General features: G+C 39.9%; 1 protein-coding gene across 1 annotated transcript in view; it reads left to right on the top strand.

Annotated features, from left to right (window-relative positions):
* Positions 1-13,182, top strand: part of MYH9 (myosin heavy chain 9) — a 71,298-nt gene that overhangs the window by 41,907 nt on the left and 16,209 nt on the right. The window contains exons 10-20 of the mRNA XM_071551686.1: positions 365-460; positions 1,533-1,651; positions 2,727-2,879; positions 4,069-4,242; positions 5,043-5,216; positions 5,816-5,930; positions 8,310-8,503; positions 8,843-8,964; positions 9,329-9,398; positions 10,340-10,500; positions 11,208-11,316. Of these exons, the coding sequence (XP_071407787.1) occupies positions 365-460; positions 1,533-1,651; positions 2,727-2,879; positions 4,069-4,242; positions 5,043-5,216; positions 5,816-5,930; positions 8,310-8,503; positions 8,843-8,964; positions 9,329-9,398; positions 10,340-10,500; positions 11,208-11,316 (1,487 nt within the window). The remainder of the gene's footprint in view (positions 1-364; positions 461-1,532; positions 1,652-2,726; positions 2,880-4,068; positions 4,243-5,042; positions 5,217-5,815; positions 5,931-8,309; positions 8,504-8,842; positions 8,965-9,328; positions 9,399-10,339; positions 10,501-11,207; positions 11,317-13,182) is intronic.

Below are 13,182 nucleotides of genomic sequence, written 5' to 3'. Positions count from 1 at the left end.
GTTTGTACTCTTTAACTGTCTCTCCTGTGCTTAACAGAATGGTTGAGGAAAATTGAGTATTGAATTCACTGAGTGAGTTTGAGCAACTGTTGGTGTAGGCGGCTCATTACCCTCTCAGTCCCACTGTCCTAAAGTGATGTTGAGAATGGGTAAATTTCTAGGCTGTGTAGTCTTGCACAGGAGGAACAAGGCAAGTCCTGTGTCTTGAAAGGGAATCATATTAGAGGAATTGCCTGTGGTGTTTTTTCAGGATGATCTTCGGGATGTTGAGAGGGGTCTTTTAACCATGTCCAGAAAAGTAACTGGGTCTTATCAGGCTTTTGGTTATGTCTGACACTAAGCTATTGTTGTTTTATTTTAAAAGGTCTGCTGAAGGTCATCTCAGGTGTTCTTCAACTAGGCAACATAGTCTTCAAGAAGGAGCGTAACACAGACCAAGCCTCTATGCCAGACAATACAGGTAACCAGTCTCCTCTTCCCCACCAAAGAAAAGTGCAGAAAAAAAGCCTCCAGGAAGTTCTTACAAGTAGGAGAATGTATTACAGTATGTATGGAATGCTGGAATCCTGTATTTCTATAAGGTGAATTATTTGCCAAAGGAACTGGCATGCTCCATACAAATACACACTGTTTGGCCAGATGCGTGTTTGCAGCCACCCACGAGCAAGAATGTGGCACTGTTCCTGTGTCAGGGCTAGGCAGGAAGTACATGTGATGACCAGATGAAAAGGATTACTCTACTGGAATATGCTGAGTGTTGTGTGTTCTAACCAAGCTGGGATAATTGCTACCTCAAACCTACATTATCAGACTATGAGGAATGTTCTTCACTGACGTTGTAGGGAGTCTCGTAACTGTCAGAGTAAGGTGGTGATGAATAGTTTTATGGTGGGTATAAAGTACGTTTACATATTTGAATTGCACTGTCTGTTGTTGCATGTGTATGCACTGCCATGTTTCACATGATAGAAGACTATCTGTTGGAAGATCTAACTCTTAGACCGTCATTGTAGATGTACTGCAGAAATATAGAATGTTGCTAATTTATTAGTGGGGTTTTTTTGGCTATTAATATTGAAAATATGCTCTAACTGGCGTTTTGGGAAGGAGAGTAAATCATATGGATTTTGGATCTTGAATCTGAAATAGAGTTGCCTCAAAGACTGATCAGTAGATGAAGACAGAACAATTGGCTTGATTAAGAAATCTATTATTTGATGTATTTTTAAATTGATTGCAGACTATGAACTTTCTAAAGCTTGCATGTTATGACATAGTATTATGAGTCTGTTGCTTCAAATTTCCTTTTGTGGCTTCTGGAGAAAATCAATTACCTATAGTATGGGTTAAAAGACGGGTTTTTTGGATTTTTTTGTTTAGGAAGATGCTTTGTCTCAGTAAACCATTCTTCCTTTAACGTTTTTTTTTTGTAAGCCATTTTCTGAAGGCAATTGCAGGAATGTTTTTCTTTTTCTCTTATTTTCTGTGAAAAAAACAATATTAATCTCTTTGTTTCCTCTTACTGTTTTCAGCTGCTCAGAAAGTGTCTCACCTTTTGGGTATCAATGTGACAGATTTCACTAGAGGTATCCTGACTCCTCGCATCAAAGTTGGACGAGATTATGTCCAGAAAGCTCAGACCAAAGAGCAGGTATGAGTTCTCTAAAAATGTACATTAGTCTCTAATCTTACCACCACAAAGCTAACAACTTTATTAGAGGTATTTGTAGTGTTTATTAACCATCTTTATGACTACGATGTATGGCAAGCACACTCGAATAATGTAGCATATACATTGCTTCTAGTATTTGCTTATTTGATCTATATAAAGATAGAAATCACCCTGCCCCTATAGATCTTTTTCTTATCTGAAAAAAAGAAAAAAAGAAATAATGCAAATCTTCTAAATTTAGTGCCTGGCTGTCCCTAGAAAGTAAGTTCTTTCCGTGCAGTGTGCAAGGGTGACTTTTTCAAGTTGGCATAATACAGAAAGCACTATTTTCGAGTAGGTCAGCTACAAGGGTGGCAGAATTAGCTGCTCACCCTGAAATAGAGTGGAAATTTTGTAACACTCTTGAGTCAGGTTGTGCTCTAAGTGAAACCTTACCTAGGAACTAGTGGCCTGCTTGAATGCAGCAAAGCTCCTGTGCTTACTCACTGCACAGCTTCTTTATGAACACCTCCTTGTTCTTTGTGTAAAGAAACATGCTCCCATAACATGGAAGAGATTGGGAACAGATTGAATTATAGGAACAGTCACAGGTTGCCTTTCCATGCTCCATTTGCATTTTGATGTTTAATTTCTTTCTACACATAGTGTTTGTGTCAAACACAGGTGGGGTAATGGCAGGAAGACATTTGGCTTCACAAATCCAGAGTTACAAAAGAATTTAAACTCTTTTCTTTGGGCCTATAAAACACATCATGTTACTTCAGTCTTTAGAGGTATAGTTTTTCTTTCTTTGATACAGTTTTTGGTTTCTCCAGCAGTCAGGAACCTGAAATTTGGTTTTGACACCCTGATTGAGAGACTAATTCTTTGCTCTTGAATCACTATGCCATCTACTTTTCTTTGGGAATAACCTCTGAAATAAACCTTGTTGAGTGAATTTGGTGGAGATAAAAATCTCAGTCTACAGTTGGGCTGTTAGATCCTGAAACAGTATTATCTGTATCTTTCTTTGGTTTATAATGTAACTCCTGATCTTTATCTTTTTGCTCCTTAGGCTGATTTTGCCATCGAAGCGCTGGCTAAAGCCACCTATGAGCGTATGTTCCGGTGGCTGGTCATGCGGATCAACAAGGCACTGGATAAGACCAAACGACAGGGTGCATCCTTCATTGGAATCCTTGACATTGCTGGCTTTGAGATTTTTGAGGTAAAGAGACCTCAGATCATTGCACTCAGCACAGTTTAATATGGAACAAAGACTACTGAAGGAAATAGCTCTAAAACCAGAGAATAACCTCGTTTTGGAAAGGATCTGTATTCCCCCCAAAAAAGGGGAATCAGCATAAAATCTCATGTAACATAAATGTAGGAGAGAAAGAGGTGAAGCAAAGTTGAGGAAGAGGTAGGAGAGAGGGGAAGTGGAATTTCCTTCTACAGGTGACAGTGAACTCTTAGGCCAAACCTTTATGAGATTCTATGAAACAATTTTAGAATGTGGCTTTGCATTATACTTTACTCTGAAGCAACGACAGACTGCCATCAGAAAAGAAGTATCCTGCTGTTATCATAGCCAGGCAGCTCCTGTCAACCTGTGTTAAGCTGGATCTAGCACATTAATTTTCTGCAAAATTAATTGGACCAATTTATTCATGAAATTGAAAACTGAGGCACAGGAAAGTTGATTTTTTTCTACTTTATTTTTCTTTTTTTTTGTTTGTTTCCTTGCCCCTCTCTGATTGGTGTACCTGTGGCTTCATGGTTGCTGGATCTCATGAAAAGGAGAGGAGCAGAAGTAACATGGTTAGGAATTACTGAAACATGGAGGAATTAGAACAGGACCATTCTCTTTAGAAGCTGCATTACATTTTCTGTGGTTTAACATAAAAATACACTGTGGGTTATTAATCTTGTCTCTGCTGTTTGAAGAAATTTGGAGATCTTGAAGACATTTCCCTCACTTTCTTTGCTGTAATATGAGGATTAAAAAGGGAGTTTCCAGTCCACACACTTATAGGAATTTTTCTTCAGACTTCTGTTACTTCCTCTTCATGTGAAGAGAACTTGTCAGCTCTGCATTTATGAGAAAATCGGAGTCTTTTCTGTTCCCGGGTTAAGCAGTTGCAGTAATTCTTCTGCTGTTTACAACTAAACATTCTTTTGCAAAGTCTAAGGAACAACATGTATGAACTTCCCTAGGGATTGCAGCAGTGCTGCAGTGGCACGTGACAGGACAGGCAGTTCATAACCAAAGGGGTTATTGACATTGGACTGTCTGCTCCATACAGAATGCTGGCTTAAATTCCTGAACTATAGATATGATCTTTTGTGCTAAGAGAACAGTAGGTGTGTCTTCAAAAGCAATTGTTCAAACATCTTTCTACCTTTTTCTTCATTAGCTGAACTCCTTTGAGCAGTTGTGTATTAACTACACAAATGAAAAGTTGCAGCAGCTCTTTAACCATACCATGTTCATTCTGGAGCAAGAGGAGTACCAGAGGGAGGGCATAGAGTGGAATTTCATCGACTTTGGCCTGGATCTGCAGCCATGCATTGACCTCATAGAGAAGCCGGTAAGCTTGTTGTTCTGCCATGGAGCAGCAAGAAATGGCTGCACTGATTTTGTCACTGAGGACATCACCCCTCTCTGTAGACTGTAAACTGGCCTTGTAGCTTTTGTAGTCCTCTAATGACAATGTAATGTGATTAGAAGCAGAAGTGAACAGTTTCTTTTTTGTCTGAAATTGTGTTACTAATAAAGCTGTTAGTATCAGTTCTATAGGAAACACTGCATTTTGAAAAAAGATCTACTCAGCCACTTTTTCCTCTCACTAAATTGTCTTCATTTGTGTAGAGCTGCATAGTGCTAGATGTATGTGTAGCTTAGTATAAGTAGTGTGAAATTCCCTACTTAACTACAGGTGAGATGAGAAGCTGTGAATCACTGTTACTTTCATTCTGCTCTAATGAAACTTGCTAATATATAAATTTCACAGTAGATGTTCCAGTAGTAAGGACTAGTTTGTGAAATTTTCTGCTGTGGCCTTCTGTATTTAGACTGCTGAATGTATTTAGAGAACAGTGTGATAATGTTTCTTCTGTTAAAAAAAGTTTTTGTTCCCCCAAAAACCACCTAGATGAAGGTCACAGAAGAGATCTTCTCTTTAAAATGGTCAGAATTCAGGCAATGATACTGAAGAATTATTAACAATTTCTATTATTAAGGAAGTAGTTAAACTGATACCACACAACAGGTGAATGTAATGTGGATCAGGCTTAGGAATCCTTTTTCTTTCTCCTCTACCCATTGAAAGGTGTTAGTTATTGGTGTAGTCATGTATTTAATGATGTTTTGCTGTTTCCTTTCTTTAAGGCTGGGCCTCCTGGTATACTGGCCCTGCTGGATGAGGAGTGCTGGTTCCCAAAAGCAACAGACAAAAGCTTTGTGGAAAAAGTTGTTCAAGAACAAGGCACCCACCCCAAATTTCAGAAGCCAAAACAGCTGAAAGACAAAGCTGACTTCTGTATCATACATTATGCTGGCAAGGTAAAGAATTAACAGCTAAAATGTGAACATTGGAATGTCTGCTGTATTTTGTAATGCATAACCACTGCTTCTTAGAAATGGCTACTCACCAAAATAGTTGCCTGTGAGAAATTATGAAATTGATTCATTGCTATGGACCTTACAGGGCCTAAGGGGATTTACATTCAAGTTATATATATATATATATAGATGTCTATATATGAAATTTGAAATACACATATATATAGTTCAGGACATGCCAAACTGACAGCCATTTAAATTTGTTCTCTGTGACTTGGTGAGATTGGAGGTGCTGTTCAGAAACCTGCATCAAGACTTCATCCCCAAAAATGATGATGCAGTTGTTTTGTGTCCCATTCTGGGTGGTGCAAGCTACCATTGCAAATCATTCCCTTTACTGACAGAACAGAACATCCAGCTGTTTGTAAGGTTTGAAATTCATAGGTATGTTTGCTTAGGTGGCAAATCCAAGAATGATTAGGTAATTTGTTGTTGACTGTGCAAACCTTAGCTGCTTTGATAGGCTGCGCCAGGTGTTGTTGCATCTTGGGGTGCAGAAAATCCTCTCCAAGTTTCTTGATGTGTTTTATCTTCTCCAGGTGGATTATAAGGCAGATGAATGGCTGATGAAGAACATGGATCCACTGAATGATAATATCGCTACTCTTCTCCACCAGTCATCGGATAAGTTTGTGTCTGAGCTGTGGAAAGATGGTATGTAAATAAACTTAATTTCATTCGTTTTCTCTTATTTGATGTGGAAGAGTTTATTTGATAATCAAATGTCTATAATGTGTTGCTTTTTTCCCTGAAGACTAACCTACCAGGATGAGCATTATCTGGAACATCCTTTGCTTAGATCATGGTATTTCATTAGAAGTTCATTGTAACTCAAGAGAAAGGTTCACTTGCATCAACTTAAGTTAAGCTTGCTGAATATATATCACAATTATTACTCAAAATCAAGAATGCCAGGATAAAATATGAATGTGCCATTATGTTCCAGCAGCTGCACAGCTGCAGCACTCAAACTCAAGATCTGAGGTTGAATCTGTGTCTTCAGTCCTGCAACTAGTGTGCTCTTTCTGCAGTGCTGTTCAGTATTTTATCTTCTCTGGGTTTATCTGCTTTTGAGTCTTACTGTTACTGTCACTTTCTGTGGTAGGTTTTCTTTGACATCTCTGTCTGTTGCAGAGATGCAGAAGGTTCAGAGAGCCTATTTCTATCAACACTTTCCTATTCTTCATCTAGAACCAGGTGACTGAGAAACCCAGCTGTCGTGTCATGTGTGTAATGCATCCTAGAGCCATGCAAGAAATGCTTCCGTTAACTTCTCTTTGTCCCTTTGTCATACCTGCCTGTCTTTCTTGTTCATTTCCTCTGCTTTGTGCTAGTAGCTCCTCATGGACTTGAAAACAAAAATAAAACTCACCTTGCAACTGGATACAAGAAAAATAGGGATATATTGAGGTGCTAAAAGTTGCTCTTGCAAGACTTGGATAGGAACAGCTAAAGGCAAGTCCCCGACAACTGAATGTAGAGCTAGCAAGACTTTATATATTTCCTGAAAGATTTGGAAGGAAGATTTCTGAGACTGTGTATAAACTGAAATGCAGTCAAATGTTAGTTCTAGTATTGGGGTTTGTCTTCAGCAGCTGATCATTTAAAAGAAAGTTAGTTTAGCAAAAGAACTTGTACTGGATCAAAAATGGCCATCAGCAAGTTGTGTCTCACAAGGCCTTTGCTGTGTGAGACTCCTTTTGGACTTGAAATATCAACTGACTACAGCTTATCAGTTTTCATTTACTGTTCTTAGCTGCATCTCCTGTTGCAAGGGACTGTCCTTTTTGCTATCTTGATGTAGGTTGCAAGGCTCAAGACCTCTAAGGGGATTGTTGCAGCCACAGTCTGAGACATGCTTCTGTGGATTTCCCTGGGATGTCATCTAGTAACATAACCTTCTTTTCTTTCTGATAAGACAACCTTGACCCTATTGTAATAGCTGCTGTAGAAACAAGCAGTTCTAAACTAATATTATCTGTAAATCAGAATATTCTTTCTTGTTTATTCTATTGTAGGAGTGTTTCTCAGCAGTTATGGGGGTTTTTTGATCAGAAGACAGTTGAGCACAAGCTGGTGTGTTTTCTGAAGTGAAGATTGGTAGCCTGAGTGTATGCATCAGCCAGCCATGAAAGATAGTGAAAAGTAGCTTGAAGCCCTTAATAACAATGTACTGAGGGTGTGGAAATTTATAGTGACACAGTTGTGTTTTGTTGGATGAGTGAATTTTTATCACCATGTTGAAGAGCAATGAGAAAAAGTAAAGCTTTTGTGTCTTCTTGCCCCTGCAACTATCAAATCTAACTGGCTTTTGTTGAGGAGAGATAAAAAAATAAAAGAAAGCATCTATGGAGTCCTTCCATCAAGGTGACGACTTCATCAGTGCTTGCATGTCACTGTGACATAGGGAAGAAACTGTTGGGGCAAGGAGTTCCAACTCTGTCCTTGTGATATTGTTCATGTTTGTCGTAGAATACTTGTATTCCAAAAACAACTCAAGCAGTGGTATCTTGAGGTTTGGTTTCTATCATGCCTTTTACCATGTTTGTTCAGTTTAAAAGTGGTTACAGCTTTTCTGATCGCTGGTCATGACAGTCCTGCCTGTAATGCTGGGCTTTTTCTCTATCTGTGGCCCCTTCTGGATCAGAGTTAACTAATAGTTGACTCTGCTGGGCTAGCAGCTAGAACTTTTGGGCTGTTGTTTTTCACTGTAAGCTAAGCAAGTAGAAGCATCTGAAACTCACTTCTAGATTGCTTTTCCAGAGCTGCCATCCAGGGCATCAGTAGAATACATTTGGGAGTAAGTTTGACTCCATCACTCAAACTTCCTGTAGTGAGCTGATGCTTTCTTTTCCTTCCTGCTCCTATCCCTGCACAAGTTCTGTACAGGAGTCGACATCTGTGTAGAGATGAAGCAAAAAGGATCCTGCAGCTCCTCTCATTGATCCTGTTCTACCCAGATGTTCTTTGTGTGTTCCAATGCTTCCTTTGCTTATGGCAGAATTTTAACACACTTTTTTATGCTCTCTCTAGTTGACCGTATTGTTGGCCTGGATCAGGTAGCTGGTATGTCAGACACAGCACTGCCAGGGGCCTTTAAAACCAGGAAGGGTATGTTCCGAACAGTGGGACAGCTCTATAAAGAGCAGCTGGCCAAACTGATGGCAACCTTGAGGAACACCAACCCCAACTTCGTCCGTTGCATTATCCCCAACCATGAGAAAAAGGTACAGTCAAAACAGCACAGCCCATGCAATCTTACATGGACTTGCTGGGGCATGTGGCTGGGTTGCTATCTGTTGTCAGGTTTTGCAAGAGATCTTGAAGAGATCCTTTTTTCTCAGGGTATCTTTTTAGGGTCATTCCAAATAACTGTATGCTTACTAAAATTGTGGAGACTGATCTTTGCAGTTCCTCTCCTCATAAGGTGGCATAAAAACTTGCAGTTGGTTCTAACTGGAAAAGAGAGAACTCTTTGCTTTACAAAGAAAGAGGGAGAGGCAGAGGCATAAGCCCCTTTTGTAAAAGCTTTGTGGTATTAATAAAATACACATTTTCCTCACTAGGCTGGAAAACTAGATCCCCACTTGGTCCTTGACCAGCTACGCTGTAATGGAGTGCTGGAGGGAATCCGTATTTGTCGTCAAGGTTTCCCGAACAGAGTTGTGTTCCAGGAATTCAGACAAAGGTAAGTCCTAGAAAAGAATCTGAAGCAGTCTTTACCCTGGCAAAATTAAGACATAAGTGCAAAAATTGAAGAATTTTATTGCAACTGGATTGCCAATTTTTCAAAGGCAGCACTTCAGTACCTTGGTATTCCCTGGCACAAAGCCTTCCAAAAGCATCTCTGATTTCTCTGGTAAGGGTGAAGTTAAGATGGGGTGTAGAGGACTCCATCCAAGACTGCAGCTTCATACTCTGTTGAATAGAGGTGCAATTTTTATTGTAAACCGTCAAACTCATAATGGCATAGGAATGCATACTGATTTCTTTTGTTTGTTGTTCTTTTAAAATATACTTGTGTAACTAGTCTGATGCTTTCTCATTTTCAGATATGAAATCTTAACTCCAAATGCAATTCCTAAAGGATTTATGGATGGAAAGCAGGCTTGCGTGCTGATGGTAAAACATCCCAGAAACTACTTGATTAGAATAAACTTTGAGTGTGATTTGAAAGTTGGAGTTGTGCATGCTAAATATATCAGACTAAAATTCTGAAGTCAAATGTTTTGTCTGGGAGAGGAGTGCAAAAAGCCTTCTCTTGGCTTCACAGATGGAGGCTTTTGGCTACCATGAGGTTCAGTAATCCTAGGTAAAGAGGATCTTTCTGTTTCCAAAGATGCATACACTTTGAGATGTCAGCAGTATTCATAGAATCAAAATACTTAGAAGCATTATTGTTATCTGTAGCACATACTTAAAGTATAAGCTTCAGTAAACTTCTTGTAATGCCCTGCTGTTGACAAATGGTTTCACTGAAGGCTCCAGTTAATTTTTGCATAATTACCTGCTTCAAAGGAAAAGCTTTGGCTGTCTCTTGATGGCTAGGGGAGACTGAATTAAATTTGGCTGTAACAGATTCCCTTTTTTCTGTCTTAAGGGAATATAGCTTATTATTCTTAACTAATGTAGGCATTGACAGAAAATCCTTTGAAGGAAGGTTGGTCTGGGGTGTCTTTTTTGACAAAGATTAGGACTGGGAAAAGTAATTAGGAAGGATCAACAGATGTGTTTCCTCTAGGAAAGGAAGAGGGCTCTTGGGACTAGACATGTTCCTCACAGCTTCCTTGTACTCTGGTTATTTGATGTGATATTGTATTAAACTGTGCTTTCTGTCACATTTTCTGTCTCTGGTAACCTCCATTTCATGCTGTGCTTGTTTGAGCTCCAGCTCCTCATAATTGGGACACTCCAGGACTTTACTGGGAGTTAGCAACTTGAGTTGGCCTGAATGACTCTTTGTAGGGCAGAGGTGTTGTACAGCCATGAGACACAGATATGTTTTGTCATGTTTCACATGAAGCAGCCTTTGCAGACATGGATTCTTCTCTCACTCATTTTAGATCAAAGCATTGGAGCTGGATTCCAACCTTTACAGAATTGGACAGAGTAAAGTGTTTTTCAGAGCTGGAGTCCTTGCTCATCTTGAAGAAGAGAGAGACCTGAAGATCACAGATGTCATTATTGGCTTCCAAGCATGCTGCAGGGGCTACCTGGCTAGAAAGTAAGGACCATAATTCTTAAAGTACATCATCATGTATATTTCGCCCATTCATTATGAGTTTATATTCAAAAAAAGCTAGCCAGAATTTTTTTTTGTCAGAAAGGCCATGATTTACTTGTTGTACGTAACAGTTGATGGTCTTTTAGGGCTTTTTCATCTCTGTAATGCCAGACTTCTGGCACCTGCCAGAATCTGTGTGCTGTTAACCAAGAAACTACCTGAGCAGTAAAGTCTCTTCCTCTCCATAAGAATACTGTGCAGCAGACCAGGTTTTTGATAGTGCTGCAATTTACAAGGGTGAAAATGAAAAGGTCTTAATACAGTATTGATCCAGGAGATGTAGGGTTTCTCTTAAGCTATTAAGCAGGGCTGCAAATGGTATGGTTCTAAGAACTAAAGTAGTATCTGTCAGTTTGGTGGGAAAACACACCTCTATTTCAGATCTCCCTTTTTGGAAGTGAAAATAGGGAGGCTGTTCAGATTAGAAGACATTAGGGAAAACTTTATTAAATAGGAAAGTGAACTAAGGTAAAAATAGTCACTCCTACCTGAGCAGGAAAAAACTTGTAAAGTTTACTGAAAACTTTCACAGTTTTTTAGGAGAGAATCTTCTAGAGAAAAAATGTAGAAGTATCTAAGAAAGGGCTTGTTGGTGAGAATTGTGTGCTGCTATGGGTTCCTTTGTCTGACCTCCCCTTACTTTGCAGAGCCTTTGCCAAGCGCCAGCAGCAATTGACAGCTATGAAAGTGCTTCAGAGAAACTGTGCTGCCTATTTGAAACTGCGGAACTGGCAGTGGTGGAGGTTGTTCACCAAGGTAATACTTCTCCCATTGCAATTTTGGTGGTTTGGTTGCAATTTCAGCTTCTCAGGTTGAACCAGAGCACAAAAGTTGCTCCCTCTGCAATTGGGCTGGCTTGAAACTACACCTTGATTCATTTAGGTAGAGAATATCATAGAGTATTTTGTACATATGCAGTATGTCTGCATAAATCACATACAAGGCTGTATCCAAATAAGGCTGTGGGAAAGTAGAAGTCATCTTTTAGTGTTTTCTGCCTAAGAAGAGTAAGGGGATCACGTGCTTGGATGGTATGGCACTTCAAAGAGTCACTTGCCATGTGGTTAGTCAATTTAGCTTGGCAAAAATTATTATTACAGGGATGGCTTGCCATCTTTGTCCAGGGTTGTAAGAGCAAAGGGAAGGTCTGATCTTGCTATAATACTTGTAGATATTTTATCTTTATAAAGACAATGACCACATGAAGAAATGGCCTCTTTTCTAAATGCATGGAATTTCTTACTTTTTAGCTTTGAGACTTTAAAGCTAAATGAGAGTTGAGAGCAGAATTTAGACTTTTTTTATCCTTCCTATGAAATTACTTCTAAGGGGTTTTGATGGGTAATCACAGAAATGGGTGGTGTTTTTTTTATAGAATCATAGAATACTTTGGGTTGGAAGGGACATTTAAACATGTAATTCAACTTCCCTTCCTTATATCTGATCTAAATCTACCCTCTTTAGTTTAAAACCATTACTTCTTGTCCTGTCACAACAGACTTTCTCAAAAGTTCAGCTCCATCTTTTTTATAAACCCCCTTTAAGTACTGGAAGATGCTATAAAGTCTCCCTGTAGCCTTCTCTTCTGCAGGCTGCCCAACTTTCAGGCAACGCCAACTCTCTCAGCCTGTTTTCACAGGAGAAGTTCTCCAGCCCTCTGATCATTTTTGTGACCCTCCTCTGGACCCACTCAAGCTGGCTGAGTACCCCAGCCCTGGGTGCAGTACTCCAGGTGGGATCTCACCAGAGTAGGGGGGCAGAATCCCCTCCTTTGACCTGCTGACCGCACTGTTTTTGATGCAGCCCAGGACATGATTGGCTTTCTGGGCTGTAAGCACACATTGCCAGCCATGTCCAGTTTTTCATCCAGCAGAAACCTCCATGTCCTTCTCCACAGGGATGCTCTCAATCCCTTCATCCCTCAGATGATATTGATAGTAGAGGGTTGCCCTGACCTTGCACTTGGCCTCACTGAACTCATGAGGTTCCCATGGGCCCTCTTCTCAAGCTTGTCTGAGTGCCTCTGGATGGCAGCACACGTGTCAGCTGCACCACTCACCTTGGTGTTACTTGCAGGTTTACTGAGGATGCACTTGATCCCTTCATCTGTGTCCTTTAATGAAGTAACACTGGTCTCAATAAAGTCTCCTGAGGGACACCACTTGTCACCTCTCTCTGTCTGGACATTGAGCCAGTGATTACTGCCCTCTGGATTCAACTACCCAGCCTGTTCCTAATTCAACACACGTCAAATCCACATCTCTTCAATTCAGAGAGAAGGATGTTGTGAAGGACCATGTCAAAGGCCTTACAGAAGTCCACCTATATGATATTGACTTAGGTGTGAATTTCCCCACTGTATGACAACTCTTTTACTCTCTTGATATGGCTACTTAACCCTTGAGGATCTGGAATTTTTACTGAACTCTTTGCTAATGCACCCCATCCTGGAGGAATAGATGGACAGGCAGAAAGTGTGCTATTGGCAGAGTAACTGATATCTGGTCCTCTGTGATTCCCCCAGTGTTCACATAAAAAATTGGTCAGTCCTTCAAATATGACAGTTATCTAAAACTTTTTTTTATTCAATGCTTCCCAAGTGCAAGAGCATTTCTTCATGTT

The sequence above is a fragment of the Pithys albifrons genome, chromosome 3 (assembly GCF_047495875.1).
Source record: "Pithys albifrons albifrons isolate INPA30051 chromosome 3, PitAlb_v1, whole genome shotgun sequence".
NCBI classification, from domain to species: Eukaryota; Metazoa; Chordata; class Aves; order Passeriformes; family Thamnophilidae; genus Pithys; species Pithys albifrons.
This window is presented reverse-complemented; position numbering and strand designations above follow the sequence as displayed.